This window comes from Punica granatum, chromosome 7, assembly GCF_007655135.1.
Source record: "Punica granatum isolate Tunisia-2019 chromosome 7, ASM765513v2, whole genome shotgun sequence".
Classification (NCBI taxonomy): Eukaryota; Viridiplantae; Streptophyta; class Magnoliopsida; order Myrtales; family Lythraceae; genus Punica; species Punica granatum.
This window is the reverse complement of record NC_045133.1, coordinates 3,968,592-3,992,954: the sequence shown is the minus strand read 5'-3', so window position 1 is coordinate 3,992,954 and position 24,363 is coordinate 3,968,592. Positions and strand designations below refer to the sequence as shown.

Below are 24,363 nucleotides of genomic sequence, written 5' to 3'. Positions count from 1 at the left end.
TACAAACAAGGCACATGGTGTTTCGTGGCTCCTGCTTCCAAATTTGGTATACGATTTTGGGGCATGCAAGAAAAACATCTATGCACTGTCCCACCCATACTGTTTCCTTGAAAGGCTGATTGCTCTTTAACTTCATCGCCTCAGCATGGCCGCATGGGCAGCAAGCACAGATTAGCTTGTCAGGTTTCCACAGGGGCAAAACCACCACTTTAAAGGCATACATTGATCTCTCCCCATCTCCTAACTCATTCAATCATTGAATGACATATATTAAATCAATTAGGCAGCGCACATCAGGTAAAAATCAGAAAGTGCGCTATCAGCGGTCTCAACCTACGAGGCCTACGGTAAATTCTTCCTCGAGTATTTGTAGGTATAAGCGCATGTATAAGTCCTGAGAGTGTCCTTAATCCGAGTCTCCGGCATTTATATTTGAAAAGTTGGCCCAACCCTGGAGAGTGCTGATGCCTTCGTAAAAAAGGGTCATCGAGCATCACACCAACCGTAAAATCTAAGCTTATGACGCTTGCATAAAGAGAAACCCTAGTTCTCTATCATCTCCGCTGTACAGTCCTCACATGCATAAGCATGAGAAAGGGACATGCAGCGATATCGTTTGGGCATGAATATCAGTACGCACATGCATATAAATGATATTTAGACATATATAAGAATCCATGTGGTAACAGAAGTCAATACCCGAACCATACAATTCCTTTGCTAGGTCACAGACATCAATGGAAACATCAGAAGTACTCATCGAAGACAAAAGGCAAAAACCAAAAGAATCATGAACACAAAACATAACATTTGTGTAGTGTGTGGTATGGTAGAAAAAGACTAGACCAAGCTCGGAAACCTCCTGTACGGTGCGTTCTTGACTTCCTGTCCTTAATAACTCCCAAAAAGAGCGAACAAGTAATGATTCAGATTGAGTCAATAGTAACCCTACCGCTGTGTGTTTTGGAATCTCAGCAGCAGTCAATCTATACAACTAACCCGGTTTTAAGGAATATTTCTCCAGGCTGGGTGATCAGTCCACAATGGGATTTGCCGTACTCCATCGGCACAGGGACCGGGACCAGGACCAGGGAGAGACCAGGGCAGTAAATTCAGTTGCTTGTGGATGAAAGGGGCATTGAAGTCCTCAACTAATCCTTCCCAACAGGACAGTGCGGGCTCTGAGAGAAAGCCTCCTCCCCAGACTGTGTAATTAAAGATCGTGCAGGTGAAAAAGAGAGAAGCAGTTGTGCAGTAACTTCGGCAGAAATTGGGATCAGAAGAAGCAGAGGATTGTAGTTGTGGTGGTAGTAGCCGCAGTAAGTGGTGGATCGGGTCGAATTTAAGAAGCAGGACAGTTCAGGGCAGCCTTTATTTGCTGGACAGTTGTGGAGATGAGGTGATTTACGGTGTCTACTGACTCGAGGCTCAGCTTCGAGGTCGGCAGACTGCTCACCAATATCTGGAACGCCACTGTCACCAGAGACCCGCCCCCGCTCGAGGCCCTGCTTGAGCTGGACGATGATGATGTCCCCTCCCCTGAGGGACCTGTCCTACCATCCGGTGAAATTGCGAAACCCGATGGGAGCAGCGGGATGTAAGATGTGTCCTCCCCGCTCATTGCCAAGTTGATTGCGGGCAGGTCCACGGGGCAGTAGACCACTAGGCAGCCGGATGAGTCTACGCAGCTCTCCTGGAGGATTAGCATGTTGTTTTGGCTCGTGTTGAAAGCCTGCCCAAGAAAGAGGCGCCACTAATCAGAAGATGATAAAAAGTGCACAAATGTTTAAAGAACTACAAAGTCATTATGAGCCGTGTTCATCACAGTATTAAGAATTCAAGAATTCAAAATAAGTCGGATTTCCAGGAAAATGGAAAACAATCTCTCTGATTTCCAGGACAGGTGTGACCGTGTGTACTGTACTACCATGTACATAGAGTGAATTCCACATGTCATGTGCATTTTGAATGGAATAAACTCTTGAGAGAAATTTCACCGGGATGAAGTATTTTACCCGAAGAACAGATATGCAGTTTCCCGGATGGGAACCATTTGCTATATGGGCAACCTCTTGCACCGCGTTACCATTGGAGAGTACATCCCACTACAGAGAGAACATTTAAAAAGATGAAAATGGAAAAAAATCCTAGATGAAGAGAACATTTTGGATTATAGATCAAATAAAATAAGAATCGTCACAACGAGAACTTTATATACCTGTGGCCGGGTTCTTTCGTCCTTGAAGAAATTGAAGATACTTTGGGGGGAGATCGGGAGCCAAATCGTGGTTGCAGCTCTGAGAACTACTCCATTTGGTTGTCCCACGTCCGTGTTTCTGTGAAGAGCTATTCGTACTCCCATCTCGTCAGCACTTGAGAGGGTGGTCCACTTCTGTTGCCTACTAGAGGATGCCCCGATACTAGCGCAAAAATTGCTCACCATCCTGTGGGCGAGCTTCATCATGCTTCTCTTGCCTTCAGGCGGCGGAATCACTGGGATCATTAAGTTCATCATTGAAGTGCTTATCAGTGAGTAAGAGGCCAAGAACATCTTTGCATGAATATTCAATGAATTGGAGTTAAGAAGTCCTATTATAGCCCAACATCTCTCGTGAAGAGAAATTTATCCCCAAGGCCACAGATTCTCTAGGAAAGAAAACGGGAAAACTCCTTCAAGTTTACCTCCGAGATCTCGAGTTGCACTTCCCATCCCCATTAAACAAGCAATTCTCTCGCACATCCTCTCGAGGGTGGCGAGCCACCGCTCTGCCCCGAATGCTAAGCCACTGTAGATGAGGTCCCTGTAAAACCGATGAGCCGGCAATTTCTCTTCCACTTCCACATGTTCGACCCACGTTACCTATTCAAAAAAATATTCAAATGGCATGTACAAGGGTGATCTAAGACATAATTGGAATTGATTCTGATACATATATCATAGTTTGGGTTCTCTGACAACCTTGGAGTATCCATTAGGGAGGTCGTGGATGAGGCACCCAGAAGGGAGCCGGCGAGATCCACTCGGAGAGGCAAATTGGTCATGCCGTGAAATGTCATATGAAACATCAGCTATGGCCCACAAGCCTTGCTTGATCTGCTGACAGTAACGGAGGATGAAATATTCTCGGGCTGGCAATACCGGGGAAAGAAGTTGCAACTCTTCATACATCTGCAGTGAGAGGGACAAACATATAATGAGACACATCTACTCCAACAAAAGAACTATAATCCCCTTCCAACTTAAATAGTCAATTACCAGTTGCAAGGAACCATTGTGACTGGTTAGCATCGGAGATGATATCACTTCAATGGTTTTCGCAATCGAGACTATTGTCGGGAAAAGCTCCATCCATTTATCCTGAAAACATCAATCTGTATAATTACTCTGAAAGCAATATATGTATATGCATGTGTTTATACGAGTATTTGTATTAATCAAAGTTTCAGAAATCCTTCCTTCCTAAACATCGAGAAGATCATACAAGACCAAACCAAATAAGGTTATTAGCCCACAGGCTATCTGACAAGCCATAATAAGGGCCGCACTGATTAATCCTTGTGATTTTATTGCAATGAACAATTTTTCCAGAAAGTAAAATTCAATGAACTCACCGGGTCCATAAACATATCGACCAATGCAAGGGCATTCATCATCACAACCTGGGAATCTCTTGATGCCTCGGGCCGAATATTTGGGTTCTTCAACTGGGAATTAGCTCGAGGGAACATCTGACTGTAGCTCTCAGTGTCGAGTACATCCTTCCCATCACTCGGAGACTTCATCCATAGGGGCTCATTCGTCTCAATGAGCCTGAGAAGCTCTTCCATGGCACTGGCTCCGATTTCTGCCATGAGGGACTTGTCCATGTCCGAGAAGACCATAGGCTGAAAGGGAAACCCCGGCAGTCCTGCCGAGGAGCTGCCCGGATGGAGATCAAGGTCGAGATCGAGCGAGGGCCCACCAACCATCTCTTGGGCCCCGAAGCTGCCCATTGACAGGTCCAGGGAGGAAATGTGCATTGGTGGGACCGGAGGTAGCTGCGAAATCGGCCTCCCAATGTACTTAGCAGCAACGCTGGAAACCCGATCGAGCTGTAACAACAAACACACCAAGAATCAACCCCTGAAAATTCATAACTAGTGAATAATCCATAAGGTCCTAATCACATTTAGCAAGGCCGAGACAATAATACTGAAGAGACCTCTTCTTTCAACTGGGCATTCTCCATTCTCATCTTCTGCTCATCGAAGTAAGAATCCTCGGCCGTGGGCTGTGTCCCGCACGACGGGCATATCACGGTCTTCAGCGCCTCCCGGATCGCTATGTTCTCGCAACGGATCCTGTCGTTCTCCGACCTGAGGGCGCAGTTATCAGCCCGCTCATGCTGGGCCTGAGAATTTCACAATGCAGAGAAGACAACCTTAAAAACGACATCATCAAAGTAAAAAAGGGTGAAAAAATTTCTGAAAAATTAAGGGGGAAAAAAATCAAAATTTTGATTACCTTCATTTGGGTTCTTCTGTTCTGGAACCAAAACTTGATCTGCCTTGGAGCTAAGCCCAAGTCTCTGCTCAACAGCTGCCTCTGTTTCTCATCCGGGTGAGGGCATTCCTTGAACATTCTTCATTTGACAAAATCACAGACAAATAAATGAAAATTTTCATGGGAAAAAGATTGATTTTTCCGTAAGAAAAATGCGTTTCTGGGAAAATCAGAACTCCCCAAAAAATTTTCTTTTCTTTTTTTCAAAAGGATTATTAGTGATATTATTATTATTATGGTAATTCGCTTGGCTGCGTCTTACGCTTCAAGCGTCTGAATCTGGTGGGTAGTATGGCGGTGGTATCGTTTCTTCCGGCGAAGAGGGTCGGAGGAGGAGGAGCCGCCGCCGCCACCGTCGCCGTCGTGGTGGTGGTCCCCACTAGACCCGCCTGCTCCTCCGGAGTACTCCATCCCAACTCTCCCTCCCTCCTCCCTCCACTCAGCACCAACTAGACAACCCCGCTGCAGCAGGAAAACAGAGTAGCCGCCCACTCTCACTCTGCTCTCCACCATAACACTGTCAGACCAACCATTTCTCTCTCTCTCTAAAACACCATTTTTGCTGCTACAGTGCGGCTGGGTAGTAAAAGTACTACAAGAAGGGGCATGGCATTGAGCTGTGAGGAGGATGAAACGGAAGCAGAGGGAAATCAGGGGAAGCCATGATTTTTGGGAGGCTGTAGTTAAGGCAGAAAAGAGTGCATTTTTTCCCCTTTAAAAGCTCAGCATAATGATAATCCTCTGTGTGTGTGTGTGCGTGAATTGAATTTGAGCTTCTTGTTTTTTATTTAATGGGGAAAGCGGGCAATAATTAAGGATGGATGATCAGAGAGGAAATCCGGGAGATTTCAGAAAGAGAGAGAGAGAGAGAGATGGAGGAGGAGACCCTTCAAGAAAGCAAACCCCCACCCTAAGCCTCTCCGCTATAACAAATATAGCAGAAGAGAGAGAAAGAAGAGAGAGAGAGAGAGAGAGTTAACAGCTCACTCTGTCTACGGCTATGTCTATGAAAGAACAAAAGAAAAAGAAGCGTAACTGAAAGATGGTGGTGAATGGCGATGATGAAGGCGAAGATGGAGAGAAGGGGAAGGGGAAGGGGAAGGGGCAGAGGAAGTGGGGAGCGTTTCAATTTTAAAGCATGTGCTTGTTTTCGAAGCCAAAGCAGAGGAGGAAAAAAAAAAAAAAGACAGCTCCTTTTTTTTATCTTTTTTTTTTTGAAGGTTGAAATTGCACGTACGGGTTAAGCACACGAATGGATTGTGAGGTCCGTGTGCTTATTATGCTAGGGAGGCCTCTTCGAGCGGTTCGGAGACGGATACAGTTTCGTGAAATTGAAATGAGAATTATCGAGACCCCAAAGTCCTCGTCACATACATCATTTACGTAGAATCACTTGCGGGGGAGTTGCACTATTTAGCACGGTCTAGTACGATGTTAGCCATATCATAAGCGGAATCAGTTTAGTAGTTAGACCAATGGGACCTTTCATATCGGTGCACTTTGCGCCATTTAACTTCAAGGAAACGAAAGTTTGCCATCTACTTCTTAACCGAAATATAAGCTAACCGGCCGAGAATCAGAATAGTCTAATTATCTTCAACGGGATAGATTTGAAGCCAATTAGAGGGACTAATAATGTGGTTCTTCTTCTAGCAGGACTGGGGGGACGGTCCTGTGGTGCAGACTGCAGATGGAAGGGAAGGAGAGTTGAAAAGTCAGCACTCAGCGGCAGGTTCTGCGCACCAATAGAGCTCTTCTTGTTTTTTCTTTTCTTTTTCTTGGGAATGTTACGTGATAATAACTTCGGACACTCCAAATAATTTAAGTTCGAATTAGGTTAATCCATTATATGCATAGATAGTCCTTTAATTGTGAATCTTTTCTATTCATCGTGCTCGAACTGAAAACCTACTTAAGTGGGATCGAATGATCTGAACCATTCCACGTTGTTAGTGCCAATAGTGGAGAGCTTTTAATTTTATGAAGGAAAGGGGTTGCCGCGGATTCAATTCTCGGCCACCGGTAGTAATGGTTATTGTTAGAGCCCGCTCTAAATGAAGGCCACCCTCTCTCTTTATCCCCCTCCAGTCTCTTCTCTCTCTCTCTCTCTCTCTCTCTCTCACACACACACATACACACACACACATATATATATATATATTTGAAATATCCAAACCAAAAAGAAAAATAAAATATCAATGCACTAACATTCCTCGACCTGAATCATGACTTGCATATATATTGGTGGCAAATTGCGCTTTTATATGGACGCGATTTAATACAGCTTAAGGTTTTAAAATCCACTATAAGCACGTTATGATCGTGTTAAACCCGATACTCGAACAAGAATTAGTTTTCTTATGATGAATTATACAAGAATTAGTTTTTTTATGAATAATATTATAAGAATTAGTTGTATACGTCGTGACCTCATCGAAATTAAAGATGAAAATATCTTACTGCCTCACTTTTAAATCGAAAAATTCTTGACAATTCTTATTAATGAGATTTTCTAGACTATTTTTTCCGCTTCTCCAATTTTGCATCGGACTACAGACTGGGTGTAATTCTTTTTTTTCGGTGGACTTTTTTTTTGTTGGTATTTTCAAGTTGGGGTTTATTTGTAGTCTAGCCATATTAGAGAAGGGATAAGCTCCCATCTCTGTCATCAACACAATTGTATGCCATTCTAAACCTAGCAAGATTTTTAAATAGCAAAATTCCATTGCCATTCTAAGGTAAGGTGGGGTTACTTCCAGTTTGTAGCACATGCTACAAAGAGGTATCCTAAAGTCAAACCTCTCATACCCTTTTTGTAAAGGAAAATTTTGGTTTTGTGGTGGGGGGGAGGAGGGTGCGTTTGAGGGGAGGAATCCTTCTGTTCTATGAGGTTGGTGAGTCGCACCCCACCCTCATCACCTGCTCCTCGACTAATTGCCAAACCCTACATTTTCGAGTAGAAATTCTGACCTTGAACCTATCACAGATGACATGGATTTTGCATCATATTCGTTTCTTTGGAATGTCAAAAGTTCGAGCTATCGAGATCCAAGTAAATAATTACCTTTTAATTCACAAATATTGAAATAAATTAGTCGGGGTCAGATAGGCAATGCACATAGATTGACGTATCAATAATACATCCCCTCGGCTCCTTATGTGCCCTGTATATACACTTGGTTCGGGCATGATACGGTGAATGCGAGCTTTCATACAAGCCAATATTATTTGTATGTCGAGAAGAAAACATTATATGACAAAGGTAGGATCCCATTTAAATATATGTACAAAGAACCAAGAAATTTAAAGATATTTATTCCTTCAAGCAAATCATGTTCTTCACGTTGGGCATATTAAGTAGGTCATAATGCTATATATAGTGCTGCATTGATCACTAACACAGTTTGAACAAGAAAAAAGAGAGAGTAATTAACTATGAGTTATATTATATTGTTTTTCAGTCGTTCAAAAGCATCTTAATTAATCATCACCACTTCATTAATTTCCTTTTGCCACAAATCATATAAAATAATTAATAAATATAGCCTTCTGTTCAACATCATAATTTGCAATCATGATCGAATGAGGGACAAATTACCTTCATGCTATTTGATATGGTAATCCTCTCAATATCTTATTTCCAACGATTGTTGATCGTTGATAGTTCTGGCGTTTTTCTTGTTTTATTCCCTCTTTAAATTAGCAAATTTGTTCTACAGATGAAATGAAATGCAACTAACTAGTAATTACTAGGGAAATTAATGATTTTATACAAGCTCGTGGATCTGTGAGGATTTCCGACTGGGGTCATGGCCATTGTGGCCAAATATGGCCAATTTGAGACTGAATTTAGCTTCATAACCTCGAGATCAATCGGAAATGATGTTCGTTGTGGTCGGAGGTGAAGCTTGAGAGCTGCCGATGGCGGAGTGGCAGGGAAGAATGGCAAGGTAAAAATTTAATGAATACTCAAGGGTAAATTAGTAATTTTGTGGTCCTATTACGTGTGGGTAATTCGGATTACATATGGGAGTCGGATTGTGAGGAGACTGCAGGACTAAAATTCGTCAGCAAAGTCGTTGAAGGAACTCACTTTTATGAATTTCATTTTCATTTATTTATTTACTTTCATATTTTTCTAAATTTTTATTTTACTTTTGTGTATCTTTTGTGAATTTTATTTTTTTGTTTGTTTTTTTTGTATTTTTCATTTGCTATATCAACGGGACATCTACCACATCCGCGGGATGTTGCAGCGAAAAATAATAGAAAAACAAATAGAAGCTACATGGGAAACAAAAGTACACCTTTATGATTTTAAATTTAATATTCAAAACTTTGTGTTAGAACTTAAAAAAATTGAAAAATTCGAGATTTTTTAAGCCATTTATCTAATAAATAATCAGATGGATTAAATATGATGAATGGATGATGATGAAGAAGAATGCATAAATAAATAAACAATATCAAAATTCGAATATTATTTCAACAGAATTTCAATACATGTTTAAGATATGAGAAATTAATTTTCGATGAATTTATTCTAACAAATGAAGAATTTGCCTTTTTGTTTTCTCCATAATTACTCGAAGTCTAAAACCTTTTTTTCCTGGATAAAACCTTAACTAATAAATAAAGAAAATATATTTGATTTATCAAGTACTCGTTTGACCGCAATGCCCCACCCTCAACGTCGTCGTTTCATGCTCCTTCGCCGTCACCTATGAACGGCGCCCTATGGGCTTAGCGTACTAATTAAAAAGTAAAACAATTTCATTATACTTCAAGCTAGACTTTTTTTTTTGGCCATTTTCAAGCTAGGATTATCTCGAGCTAAATCAAAGATATTGGGTGCAATTCGTCAAAATGCAAGAATTCAAATTTGTTTTATCAGAATTCAATTGAATTTTGTTATTTGAAATTCAAATGACACGAGATTTATTTTAAAAACGAAGATTTATATTGATTGCAAGTTGGACCAAATCAATAATAAGATTTAGGCAAAATCAATGCATTAGAAACTAATAACCTTTATTTTAAATTTTGAAATTATTTTGAAATACATTTCTCTATCTAAAGCATTCCAAGCCAGATTATGAAGATATATTAATTAAATTTCTCATTTTTCCAAACAATAAAATTTATTAATGATTGAATTGAATTAAATATAAACGAACTGAATTGAAATCATTTCTTTACAGTAATTTATTTCAAACGGGCCATTAGTATGGTTGACAAGAATTAATTTTATATTATAATTTCCAAGATGACTAATAAAAGATTTACTCTTTTATGAAAAATTAATTTGAATTCCATCTTTGTAGAAAATATATAGCCCGAAAAGAATAAAGTCTAGAGTAGTGTTATTTTCCCTTGATATGGTCCAAAATATTTTCAACTAACTAACTATCATGAAACAAATTCACATTTTAACATAAAATTTTCTTATAAATCCAATCTCGACATAAGATGTAGAAGAAAAGCACAAATAGTTTGTATCTATGAAAGATTATGATTCACCAATTACATGCTTCACCTCCTATCCTCTCACTTACACAAGAAGATTTTTCAATAATTTTATCTCAATATATCCATAAAAAATAATAATAACGCTAAGATAAATTCACAAATAATAGTGCTTGTCATTCATTTAATGTTACTTATGAAAATTTTATCATTTCTCATTCATCACATTATATGATGTGATTAAGGAGGGTTATTTACATTGCGATTGGTAATGAAGTTGAATTTGATTTAATTTAGTTTGATTTGAAGAGATGAAAATAAAATTGGTTGAAAAAAGTATATGAGGGGAGTTGAAAAAGAAAATATGAAAGTAATAATTGTATTCTCGAATTGAGGAAAAAAATGTTGAAATTGAAGAAAAAAATATTAGATAATTGAGAGAATTTAGCATTCAAAAATTATTTATAATAATAGATTAAAAAAATGAGATAATAGAAAAAAGATAGAGAAATAATGATTGTATTGTTGAATCGAAAAAAAAATAAAATATAATAAAATAAAGTTAAATTTAATTTTTATAAATAAACATTATTAGAATTTTTTTATCCCATTATTCTATCATTTTTTTGGCTTGGTATCCCATTATTATATCATTGATTTTTTTTAATCACATTATTTTCATTGTTGTCAGAAGAAATCCATCTAAGAGTCGAATTTCTTGCGGAAGGAAGGACTATCTTCGTTTTTTTTTTACCAAAAATTATTTATGGAATAATAATAATAAAAGGTTAAAAAGTAAGAGCATGGGGAAGTTAAGGTACCGTAAGGTTAGGCTATTGGTTTTAAGTTCATTCTCATGTGGTTTGGAGATCTCCATGTCTCGAGTTTGAATTTCCCGGGGACATATGCTAGGGTGGGCTCTTTGATTTGGGTCTGGGGTCATCTTCGGTTTCTGTGAACTATATTGGGCTCCTGGTGGTGCTACGCTGATGGGGCCAGTGCTTGCGCTGGTTGTTCAGTTCGTCTGATATGTTAACAGTTAAATACGAGAGCCCGAACATTACGTAGCGGGGGGACAATATTACCATCACTGCTGCCTACCATATTACTTATCAAAATAAAAAAGGTTATCAAAATAAAAAAAGGTTAGGCTATTGTTGTTTAAAAAAAAATCTGTGAGGTGGGGGAGGAAGTGGGGCCCAGCGATTGGACAGGAACTGCCGCCGGATCTCCCGCACATTACCCGCTTATACTTAGCTTTTCAGCGTTAATCATGACGTTGCTTTAAGTTGCTAACGTCACTGAAATATCCCTACAGTAGATCTAGCATTGCATGCTTTACATATTCAGCTTTGGCCCCATTCATTTATTATTAAATTAATTCCCAAATTAATTTCTTTATTATAAAATAATAATTCTAAATATAGATTTTTTATGCTGCGTTTGATTTGTAAATAATATTTTAATTTTAAAAAAGAATTGTATAAATGGTTATATATGTGGTCCACCATTTAACTTTGTATGAGTTATTTTATTTTATTGTGGAAAAAAAATAGTATAAATGAGATCCACCTTTTAACTTTGTATGAGTTATTTTATTTTATTATTGATAGAATTAAGTTAAAATATTATTTTAAAATCACACTAACAAATTAAACAAAATATTAATTTTTTTTAATTTCATAGAGTAATGTCATACTTTTAATATCTTTTAAAAATACCCAAAAATAATAAAAAAGAAATGAGACATAGAGAGTAAGGAATAGTTGGGGGCCAGTGATAGACACCATCGCTTCAGTCGAGGTGGCTGTCAATGATTCAGATGTTGAAAATTTCGACTGGAGAGGTAGTAATTTGGTGTGAAACTGAGTATAGGTTGGATCGATGACCTCAATTAGAACGATGATTGGTGTTAACCCGGGTGTTGGCAATCTCAATGGTTACAAGTGACCTCAATTCCGTCAATGGTGACCGACATTATGTGGCAACATTAAAAGAGATAAGAGGAAGACCCGTGTTGTGAAGCCCACCATCAAACATTACCGCTTAGGAGGTCGCCAGCAACCAGTAAGACTGTCGATAAACACGATTGTGACTATAAATTTGGTGTCCGACGTCGGGCTCCACTGCATGAGTCCTCTACCTTTCTTTACGCGTTACTCGAGCGGTGGAACCCATCATCGGTCATAGTGGAGGTGTCAACGACCTTAGTATTTCTCAGCAACCTTGATTGAGATAATGGTAGCTGACTCTAACCTCCATTGCATCTCTCTAAGGTGGTGTTTGAATACCCAAATTAAGTGCTTGAATTAAATTTTCAACACTGAAGTTTGGTTTGAGAGTGTTGTTCCTAAAAAAAAAATGTTGCAATAAAATTACTGAAAAATAATTGCTTATGCTCAAAAGCAATTTAGGCGTTTGGTATGTTATTTTTTGAAGTTGCTGAAAGTGACGGCATGATATAATAAGTGTTAGGAAAACTGCTTTTGCTATTGCTGATAAAAGATAAAATGACTAATAAGTACATTAACAATGCACAAATTTATAATTTTATACATAAATAACCAACATACATCGATGAGATAATTATAATAAATTACACATGAATAATATATTTTATGTAATTTGAATGACAATAATTCGAATAAAATGAAAAATGACACAAAATTGAATTCTTATTATATAATATTAGATTGAAATGAGATTGTTCTAATATTTATTGAAAAGGTCCACTTATTCATCAAACTAGTAGCAATAGTAGGACAAACACTACCAATTTTATCTACTTGGCTAGAAGAACTAACATTCTCAAGTGTTATATTATCTTTATCATCGGGATCAAACTCTGCATCATTATCATACTTTTAGAAATGGGGATCATCTTGAGAGTGAAGCTGTATATAATTATGCAGGGCCACAGTTGCAGCCACAATTTTCACTTGCGTATCGAACAGATAGCTTAGCATAGTTTCAAGGATGCGCCATTTCTTCTTCCATACACCGGAAGACCTTTCAATGACACTTTGTAATGATGAATGAGCCTGGTTTAAAATTTCTTTAGGGCCACTCGATCCACTTCCGTGATGAAAATCATGACGATGATGCCTCTGATTTTTGTAGGGTCCTAGGTAAACTTTCTTGTTTGGATATTCCGCATCCATCAAGTAATATTTACCTAAAATATTCAAAACACTATATATATATATATATAAAATAAGAATTTAAGTTAAAAAAACAGCAATAACAATAATATAATAAAATAAGTCTATAAAAATATATTCATGCGGTTACTTGGTGGAGGTTTTGGAAATTTAAGGCACGAGGAATTAAGGGCACTATTGAATATGCGGGTATCATGAGCGGATCCCTCCCAACCAGCCCAAACAAATGTAAAAATCATATCAAAGTTGCATGCTGCCATTACATTTTGCGTTGGATGACCTTTCCGTTCAAGATAAGGTACCTGAAGTGCTGGAGGTATTGATGCCTTTACATGAGTACCGTCAATGGCGTCAATGCAATTATGAATCAAATAATACGTAAAAAATTAATAAAAATATTATTCTCTCAAACGTATTTAAATTTTTAAATATCAATATGTTACTTTGAAATGAGGCCAATATCGAGATTCATTCTTGATCTTCAACGGAACGCCTCTGAAATGTGAATCGGGTGGGCTCACAATATTTACAGCCATTGTAGCTACAACATCTAATACACATGCAAAGTTTCTGCAAACTGTCTCGCCATAATATTGAAAAGTTTCCTCAACATTTTCCCATGCCCAAGAGTGGACAAAAACATCCATAATAATTCCATATGACTGAGTTATCTGGAATCTTTAAAATTGTAATTAACTTGTAACTCGCGACATAACATTTCAAACACTCTTTTGTCCATCCTAAACATATTTAAACATTTCCGATCATTTCCACTCATGATCTCCTTAATTTTTCTACTTCTAGTAAATGGGGAGACCGTGCATGGTTCTTTGCACATATACTTAGTATACTACTCTGCGATAATACAAGTTACCGCATTTAGTACTGCATCATTCTCTAATTCTTCATCATCACTATCACTTCCATAGTCCATACCTGCAATGAGATATTATATCACGTTTCCAATTATTATAAGCAATAAGTAAAAATAAACAAATATTTTAAAATAAAAGACAAAAACATATTAAAATTAAATATCAGTTTGATAAGAGAATCAATATCATAATAGCATAAATATATGTTCCTCATTAAGTTCAACAAGAAATTGTTCGACGAATAGCTAAATGAACACACTAATAAAAGTACTTAATCATCAATAATTAGAAGTTAGACATCTTGGATAAAAAAGAACTGTCCCCTTTCTTCAGATGTTGCTGTTGCAGCCATCCGACTTTCACAGCGGGTATTCTCAGTGCAGCAAAGTATACCCTCTCATTTTTGTCTTTAAAAAGCTCAAGAGCGAAATAATATAAATCGTTGTCGGGTTCTATCTCTGATATAGCATCTAACTGCTCAACAATTTCTGCATAACTACAACCTGGAGGGTATGTTCTCATGAGCTTAGTTGTTGTTTTTTTCTGCATTTCTACTCTTTAAAGTTTCTACTAAGAATGCGCCATTTGCTTAGAGTTGGAAACTTTCCGGTCCCCCCTCCTTTGCATGTACTTTGCCCTCTTTTATTCCTCGAACTTCTGAATTAGCAGGGCTCTTTCTAGTTTTGTTCTCATCATATTGAGAATCGGGCTCATCCGTCTTCTTCTCATCAAATCCATTATTTTCTTCATCCAAATTGATAGAATTTTCTCCCTAAAAATTTCGTGACGGTAGAACCCCAATGGATGGTGACCACGCAGCATCCCTTGTTGCTGCCACATTCATGAAAAGTCGATCCAATTTTTCCTGGAATTTTAAACCACGGACACGGAATTTTGCGGCTGCAGGTACTTCCTGCAAATATTAGTTGGATTATAATTACTAAAGTGTAAATTTATGATAAAAATACTAGAAAAGAGTCATAAACTAAATAAAGTACCTTCAGTCTTTCTTCCCACCATTCGGGAGATGCATCGATTGTTTGCTTCGAAGAATCGCAGCCAAGACCAGTTTCTTTCCCCAAAATTTGTCTCCATATCTTCCATTTTTTTAAGTTCATCCCACTTGTTTTTTAACCAGCTCTTATCATAGTCTTTGTTTGCCTCTTTGTTGAAATTGGCAATAAAATTATTCCATCCAATCTATTAAAATGAGAGGTAGGGTGATTACCCGCTTCTACCTATTATGCATGCATCAATAAAAATTTCTATAGTCCTTTTATCCCATTGAACTTTTCCTCTTGGCTTATTTATATCATTTGGAGGGCCAGGGTTCTTTTTGCTCGCCATCTAGGTAACTGCATGAGTACAATTAGAAAATTATATTGTACATATTTTCTTATAGATATGACTAGGTCACGTCAAATAATAAAAAATTTTAAAAGCATGGAAAACATGATACATGATAGCACATAAAAGCACTGAATAAAGAAGATTATGCCCGATAATTTATTATAGAGTCTTCCAGCATGGATTTAATAAAGATGATCAAAGCATATAAATATACCAAAGTAGATCATCTAAAGTGTTAAAATAATTATCTTCATAACCAGCTCTGATGATAAAAATAAATGCATCAAAGCGAATCATGCATGGAGCCCTCTAGCATTGGTTAAAGACACATTGATGATTTGTTTGTGTGTGTAGGATATATCATTGTGCATAGAGTTCTCCCATTACACGGCTTAAGATAGGCACAAGAGGAGAAGGAAGATCATCATAGTGCCGACAACCAACTAATTAGCGCAGCCTCCGAGCAAATATAAAATGATCATAAGCCAAAGACTAAAATTCTAGGCTAACAGAGGCAATCCACATAGTAAATGCATTTTATCACATACAACCCCAAAGAGAGCTATAGGTTGCTGATTGCCGATTCACAAGCCTGACCCATTGATGATGAAATTTTAACAAAATTAATGTAGACGATTTCAATGATAATCACATAAAATGTCGAGAAGATAGAGACGTACTTGTCAAGGACTCAAGATGGGCAAATTGCTTGAGAGAGTATGCCTAACGGTGACGGCTGATACAATATTGATAAGAGAAAAGAGTGTTAGGGTTAATAATAGTCGAGGATAAATCTGGAATTTAAAAAAAGAATGAGATCAATCTCAGAATTTATAGAAGTGAAATTAGCAGTGAGATAAGTAATTATACAGAAGTATTCCCTCCCCTGCTTTCAGCTTTCACGGTGAAAAGGGGAATTGCGGCAACAAACGCTTATGTATAAGCACTCCCAAACAACTAAATATATGAGTAAAACATAGTTTGGGGTTGACAAAACTCCGTTTTCAAATATCAAAAGCACTCCCAAGCGGACTCTTAATTTGATTCATATTGTTTATCCAAAACAAAATTAACTTAATAAGTTAAGTGAAAAATCTCTTAATTATGATATAACTAAAAACCTACTTATTTTTTACTTAATCACATCACATATATTTTTTTTTCCAGAGTTTGTAATGGTGCCCCTAAACTTTTTTTTATATTTAAATTGCAAGTAAGTCCCATTCGATCCCAACTCAGGCCAGGGAAGAGAGAGAGCGTCGAGGCAGGGGGTGGGGGTTGCATTGGGGTTAGAGGGCGACCGATGACTGGGGGCAGTGGAGAGGGGAGAAATCGAAGCGGTGGGGCTATGTTGCCAGCCCCCCACGGTCACCTTCCTCCCTCTATAATCAGATTTCTGATTTGAGTCCTTTTGTTAATTTTAATTTTTTATATTTAAGAAAATTATAAAAAAAATATACAATATCCAAGTATTATGTCAAAAGAAATAAGCTAAATATTGAGCTATCACATAAATATATTATCAAAGAATTGAAATTTTTGCCTACTTATTTCACCAAATAAGTTTTACTTAATTACTTAAGCATTTATTCTAGTAAGTTCTTAAATGCTAATAGTTAAATTAAGTATTGAAATTTTAAGTTCAAACAAATACAACCTAAGTATTCTTTCTTTTTAAGGGTAATTTTTTTTTAATCTTTAGGGGATTTTAAAATAAAATTATACTCAAAAGTCTAGATTAAAAATTATTTTAGGGATTTCACAAAAAAAATTATTTCAGCGAGGAATCTATTTAAGATCTAATTTGAAAAATAAGACTATACAAATGGGCAAAAGTTCTTACGTATTCCCCCCTTCCTCGATCCTCTTTTTTCTTGCGTGTGTAATACATATATATATTTTTAGGTGAAATGAAACTAAATTCCTTTTGATATAATAAAATTAATCTAGTCTTAAGAAAAAAAGAGTGAAGTTAATTTCGGTGGGTTTTGTTGCACACTGGAGATATTATCACAAGTGTCAATGAATTTCTTGTGTATTTCACTATTCCTTATCCAAATATTTTATGTTTAAAAGTTCATTTCATTCTAAGAGATAAGTTACCGATTAACTGGCAATATATATATATATATATATATATACCTATAAAAAGATGAAGACTAATGGGCACTATTAACCGCGTTATTATTAGAATTTTATGTTTAGTTAAAGACCATTGATTATGGTTTAAGTTTTTAATCAACCAAACTTATGCTGGAATTCACCGTTTGGATAAACCCACAACACGCCTAGAAAATAGTAACGATCACTTGAACTCGATACCAAGTTATCTTATTAATACTTTTTTCTTTTAAAGGAAATGCCCGGCTGGTGCTCGCAGTTCACAGTCTAATAACAAAACTATTGAATTATCGAAATTGAGCGGATCAGTTCAATTCATAACCAATCCAACTTGCATGTCAATATGATTCTTGAGTTGTAACTACACCACTATTCGATGGCATTTATATATTGCAGGGTATTAAATAAGGATTTTTAACGGCATATACATAACGCGAGTATTATGAGAATTTTTAAGCACATTTCTTCATAAACTAATTAAATTTTTTCATAGCATAACACATTAAAGATGTCCACATTTAATTAGAATAATATATGATATCTCGAACACGTAACAACTGATTCTCTATAGGCTTTGGTGAAATGTAGGATATACCACAGCAGTAGTTATCCGGTTATTTAATATCAGTTCCTAACCCAATTGGAACTATTGGATCAACACTTAAAATGGAGGGTCGCATATTGATAACGATTCAGAGCGAGCCAATTACGATCTGACCGGGGGACTATATAAATTCACTACACCAAACTGAATCAATTACATTAATTATAAAACGAAAGGGAAAATACTCGAGGAGAAATATTTGAGGACCTTTTTCTCTTTGGTGTAATTGCAATTAATTGAAAGAGTCACCTTGAAATTTATTCCGAGATAGGGAAAAGAAAATAAATAAATTGATAAACAACTGGTGAACTGATCGCAAGTTCGGTTTCATGGTGGTTGGTATGGGAGTCGACGTAGCCTTTAATGGCGACAAAGCTGTCTTAAGTTGTTCTTGCAGAGGGGAAATTGAAGAGGCCGCCATTAATACCACACAACACGCATACATATACGTAATTAATTATGAACTCTACTCAACCCTGAGCACGTCAAACTAACTAGTAAATGCGTTCGTTTGCCAATGGGTCAGAATAGGAATCATGAAACGCAGCGTAGATCGAAGCACCTCGCCGGGTTCGAACTCGAACGCGCTGTGGTTGTCGGTAGTACAGGAACGAACAAACCACCGCTACAGAAGGTCATGTTGGTGGTTAGGAATCCAGCTTGGTTATTAGACTACCTCCATCCACAATCTCTAATTTGAGTCTCTGAAGTGAATTCATCACTGTCATATAATCACTACACACTCAACAAAAAGAGAAATTCACAATTCCAACCATAATCTCCATTATTTAGTCTATCTATGATTCTCACATTTGAATTTTTAAAAGAAAAAAGCAAAAGGAGATTGCACTAGCCACATGGGGCCCACGGCTGCCACACGGGAGCCCCCTATGGATCTCTCGTTTAAGAGACCAGTCTCGAGAACAAGAGACGGAGACCGCCTCCCCTAGTTGGCGGGTCTCTCCTGCCCGTCTCTCAATTTGCCACGTGGCAAGAGAGATAGTCTTATATGTTAGATGAAAAGATATCGTGTCACGTATTTTTTTTAATCTTTTTCATGATTTAATTTGATCTGATGTTGTTTATACTTTATATGACAGACATTGGAAGATCGGGATTGAGAACATTTGGGTGTATACATAAATCTTTATTTCACTTGCACTTTCTTTATTGAAAGAGGACTCATGACATACCATAGCCCTTTGCCGGAATCAAACGTGTGTTTGGAGATCTTCCTTAATGAGAAACAGGTTGTTGGCAATTGGGATATTCTGTTCTTATTTTGTGTCGTTTAGGATGAAGCATATGCATAATTAAATTAATTTGATTAAATTAGATTAATCGTAATTACTTTGAAGAGGCAGACAATGTGATTCTCATTAGTGAGCGATTACCCGAATTAAGCACACCAAGTATGTGCAACCTTGATTTGGGATTAGACAATGGTTACAGCGCATGGAATGCGTCGAGCACTCGGGGTGTACGTAACTTCTTTTCCTACATTTTTTTTCCCCGAAAGTGGACATTCCTTTTTCTGCTATATTGATGAAACATTTGGGATGTATCAAGAGCAGCTGCAACTGTGTCATGTTGGTTTCAGCATTCGGTTTGAAGCAGGTATGGGCAAATCATGCTCAAAAGAGAGGCGGCCTGTACAAATCCCAGGTCCTCCGGATTTTAGATTCGAACACCGATGAACTCGGGCAAACATCACCTTGATTATGTAGTCTAGCTAGCGTAGATTAGTCGTGACAAGATAATTTCACCTTTAGCATTGAAGTTTAATAAACAAGTACTGACCCGAACAACTGATCTAAACAACATATTCGGTATCCTGAAATATATAGAATAAGAATGATCCTAGCTGACATGTCATTACATTTCGCTGCTCATAGGAGCTGCTAGAAGCCCGGTATAATAGCGTATCTCAAATTCTCTGAAGACAAAAGTTCATGAGTTTTACTTGCTAGAGTGTAGGGACCGAGAATTGGTGTTGCGAGTTTTACATTTCTTCCTATATCTCCATGCGACTTGGATTGCAGTTGCTGCAAATCTTCTCCAGTAGGGCGATACATACCTGTTGAGATGGAAAGCCATATCACAATTTCTCGACCGAATAGAATCGGTTCTCTGCGAAGTAGTTTTAGATGGAAGCAAACCTTATGACTCCTTGAATCTGAGGATTCTGAAAGGACCTTGCAAAGAGCCTCGTGACTTCTTCAAGGTCAGTTGCTCGGAGGGAGCTGTATTACAATGAAGAGATCTATGAAGAAATACCCTTGCAGGTAATTGAGGGCGATTTCCTTGGATTGCCAACCAAATCTCCGGCACCAACCACTCTCGACTCGGGAGCTATATAGGCCAACCTAAACTGCAAAAGAGTTGGAAAAACAAAACTATTAGTCTATTACAGAGGCTACGACTTGAGACGAATGCCAAGAGAGCAAATATCTTGCACAAATACCATTAGCAATCAGCATTAAACGACCGTCAGCATCTAGGGGAAGGATAATGGAATAAACAGCACGAGAGCTGTCGAGATGTTGATGAAGTTGTGGCTTACCTGAAGAAGTATGTGAAGGATGTACATGAAATCAGTCACGCATCTGAAAACAACTATCGTCGTGGTCATGGTTCCGTTCAAAACTATGCACTTATTATCCTGCATCAAAGGATCCGAAAATCACATAAGAATAGTAATCAAGACTCTTCAACACTAATTTGTATTCACAGTGAAGCTATAGAGTGGTTAGAAAGAAGCTTTAACTGAAGAACCGGTTCTCCAAGTTCACATTTCCCTCACTTTCTCTATAAGCAGGAAGGAGGCAAAATAAAAGGCTGAGCTTTACCAATTGAACTCCCAGCAAGAAGAAGAACAGAGGGTCGACGACGACTGCGACCAAGCAAGATATGACAAAGAACTTGCTCCGCAGCTGAACAACTTTAGCATGAGGATTCATAACACAGGGTACACAGCTGAAAATATAAGATTTAAATCTCTTTGCCCGTCCCTCTGCATCCTCCTTACGGCACTGCAAAAAAGAACAGCAAAGGCACAATCTCAAGAATTCTGAAAAGCAAATCAGTGTTAACTGCACGATAAAGGAAAATCGAACTTGTTCTTTACTCAAAACAATCAAAGCAACATATGAAGCAACTGATGCCGGTGTAGAAAGAAACTTCATGGGGAAAGAACCTAGTGATCTGAAGATAGAAAGGTACCGAATCAAATTCCCTCAAACTTTTTGATGTTTTACGTTTTGCTTCGTCATAATGGTAATAGGTCGGGCAAGTTCTGCAGTAAGGGTCATTGCACATGTCCAGCTGCCCAGACATCAGGAAATGCTCATTTCTACCAGCATTACTTCCTTCAGGCCAATCGTTCGGATCCTTCATACTGAAAGAAGGAAATTTCTGTGTTGTAAGTTCCACCTCCCTCCGCCCTTCCCCACCTCGGTTCTTGTGGGAGAGAGACTCAGGTCTCGGAGCACCATATATTGGCCCGCTCACTGTTGAGAATCTCGTCTTTCTTTCGCTGCGTGAAGGTCCGGTATAACCAACAAGATAAGTTTGATTTTGATCGGAGTCTTTGGAGCTCCAAGGAAGGGATATTGATGCACTTTGGGTTCTGGGTGGTAATACCTGAATCTGAGGATCTTCATAATCGGCAGAACTTTGCTCTTTCACTTTCGCTGTCAGCCATCTTTCACAGAGTAAACCTGCACTAGATAAATCTAATAATATAATCCATTTCAAAGAGGGCTCGAGAAACACAAGAAAATTTATAGGGACAAGTAGACATGAAGACGGGAAATTATTCAGTTTCCAACTTTTGGGAACCTATACCAACGAGAAAATCCATTTACAACACGTATACTCAATTTATGAGGATCTAAAAGTTGACAATGAGACATATAAAATGGCATTTCTTTGCAAGAGAGGCCACACACAGAATAGCTTGATAGCTTTGATTTCAAGAGGATTGCTTATTTCTTATTGACAAGAGAACTCTAATCGTGTATAACGATCGATGAAGTAGTTAAATAATCCTGATCATGAACGGCAACTCATAGCCATGGACAGGACGACAGGATATCTTACAATTACATGGTTTCAACAAGAAAAGGGGCGGCCCGTACAATTCAGTAATAATTTGCACCGGCACGAGTATCATGAAAACATTCCATATATCAAAGCATCCTCCTAAGAAAAATTAACAATGAGATGATGGTACTATTCTCATTTGCTTCAGTTTCTAAGGCGCAAACACTATCAAATTCATGGCCACTCGGGCCTCCAAAGACATGACCCAGCCTCGAGTCACGAAGAGCAGCGTTCAAGATTTCAACTAACAATCAAGTTACAAACTACAAGGCCTGCTCAGCTCCAACAGCTGAGCTCACGGCTTTCGAAGAGCAAGTGAACGGAGAATCTGGCCGGACTGACCCCGAATTCTCTTGACCGTCAGTCAGTTAGTTAGTTAACTAGTTAGTGCCGTTGGAGTTAGCTAAGCTGGAAGTACTTGAGCATTACATTACCTCTCTGCAACGAGGTGACGGTTGGGCTTCAGCTCCGACCACCGGATGCTACAGATGCAATGTCCGTACCGGCGAAGACTGTAAACGCTGACTGAAGGAGAGTGACGGAAAAGACATTGAGAGTCCTCGAGAGAGGGAGCGAGGGAGATCATAGAGAGGCGGAGGAGAAGAGTTCCCTGAGGCAATGCATGGACACGGGTGCATGTAAGCCCACAGACGCGAACACTGCACGTTGAATGGAAGCCAGGCGGTTGGCCTTAGCCCGTGGGCGTGCATGCGCCGGGTGCATGAACAAAAGCTCAGTTCCACTCACTGCATGTCATTATCCCGGACATAGTATCTATCCACCTAGTACCTCTCATTGAAAATTCAGCTAAAAAAAGTACCTCTCATTGAAAATTCATCCCCAAAAAAAAAAAAAAAAAAGAATCCTCTATTTGAAAAGGTTTTCAGTGCGGAAACACAAATTGCGGACTCATTCCGAATTTGGGGGATTTAAGTGGGACCTCCACTGCTAAGATTCCCAAAATCTGGGGGATGGGGGCGTCGCCATCGGCCATCCCCTCCCTGATGGAGGTCGCAGGCGGGGACTTTGACATTGACGCGGTGTTGACTACGAGTTCTTGGGTAAAGTGTTCGTTAGTTGGTGAGTCTTGCTACATTGCGGGACTTTCTTCTATGATGAATTATGATTTGAGATGCAATGATAAGTATGGTGCTTTACTTATTTTTCACCACTTTCTTATTAAACTAGTTTATTAAACCCGTAAACTGCACATAATTAAGCTTTAATAAGATTAGCTATATTAAAATTTGTAAAATTGATTTTAAGTTGATATAAATGTCATTTATTTTCTTAAAATGATAAATATATTTATTTATTAAAGATATGATACTAAGTGATTGCAATATACTTTCATACTTCTTTGAATATTTTCTTTAGTAAGGCTGCTAACATTTTAACCATACTTATTACCATTTTGTCCCTGTTTATTGTATAGAATTCAACTTTATATATATATATATATAGAAAATATATAGATTAAAAGGGAATTGATTAAGAATTACAAATTAATCATTGCTTAGAATTACTTACCTATAGTATCTAAATGGGAATTGAACAAGAATTACAAATTAATCAGAAGCACTTAGATATAGATTGACTTTTCTATCCCTATGATATTGCAACATTCACCGTTTTGACTCTATTTATTGTCCCGTCATCAAGTTTATATATACTAGTTACTAGTTATCTTGCCCGTGCAAGGGGTATATTTTATGTTCATGTTCGACTTCTCTAAAGTTTTTGGTCAAAGAATTTAATATAAAAGTTCAGTACTCGGTGTTGGTGGGATTAGGTCATATAAAGAGTAGAAGAAATATACAGCATAGAGAAAGTTCATATTTATTGCTGTAATACAAAATAACATTAATTACGATGAAGTTGTGGGAGTTGAGATAATACTTCGCTGTACACAATATTCTTAGTGTAGCTTGCATATTTCTCGTCAGTCTCCACGATGAGTATTTTGAATATTTGAGGGGAGGTTACCCTTGACAATGCAACATACAATTGTCCATGAGAAAATACAGGTTTTGGCGAATACAATCCAACAAATTCAAAGACTGATCTTAATTTTTATTTATAGTCATTGCATAGCAAACCTTATTGGGAATTGTTTCCTCTGCAAAACAAAAGGCCACT

General features: G+C 37.8%; 2 protein-coding genes across 3 annotated transcripts; both read right to left on the bottom strand.

Moving 5' to 3' along the window:
• Window positions 1–641: 641 nt before the first annotated feature.
• On the bottom strand, window positions 642–5,637 carry LOC116213031 (homeobox-leucine zipper protein HDG12-like). Its single transcript, XM_031547833.1, has 10 exons — window positions 4,806–5,637; window positions 4,505–4,622; window positions 4,203–4,391; window positions 3,613–4,092; window positions 3,257–3,358; window positions 2,960–3,169; window positions 2,683–2,860; window positions 2,219–2,493; window positions 2,016–2,105; window positions 642–1,732 (listed from the first exon to the last, which is right to left on the bottom strand). The coding sequence occupies exons 1-10, from the start codon at window positions 5,054–5,056 to the stop codon at window positions 1,343–1,345; spliced, it is 2,283 nt and encodes a 760-aa protein (XP_031403693.1). The 5' UTR covers window positions 5,057–5,637; the 3' UTR covers window positions 642–1,342.
• A 14,234-nt stretch (window positions 5,638–19,871) lies between these two features.
• On the bottom strand, window positions 19,872–23,243 carry LOC116215338 (probable cyclic nucleotide-gated ion channel 20, chloroplastic). Of its 2 annotated transcripts, XR_004158448.1 has the most exons (7): window positions 22,659–23,243; window positions 21,763–21,839; window positions 21,343–21,655; window positions 20,970–21,152; window positions 20,684–20,782; window positions 20,280–20,491; window positions 19,872–20,197 (listed from the first exon to the last, which is right to left on the bottom strand). XR_004158448.1 is itself a non-coding variant. In XM_031551016.1 (6 exons), the coding sequence occupies exons 2-6, from the start codon at window positions 21,780–21,782 to the stop codon at window positions 20,384–20,386; spliced, it is 723 nt and encodes a 240-aa protein (XP_031406876.1). In that variant the 5' UTR covers window positions 21,783–21,839; window positions 22,659–23,243; the 3' UTR covers window positions 19,872–20,383. The 2 variants fall into 2 exon arrangements, 1 of the variants encoding a protein (XP_031406876.1); XM_031551016.1 differs by having other exon boundaries at window positions 19,872–20,491.
• Window positions 23,244–24,363: the final 1,120 nt, after the last annotated feature.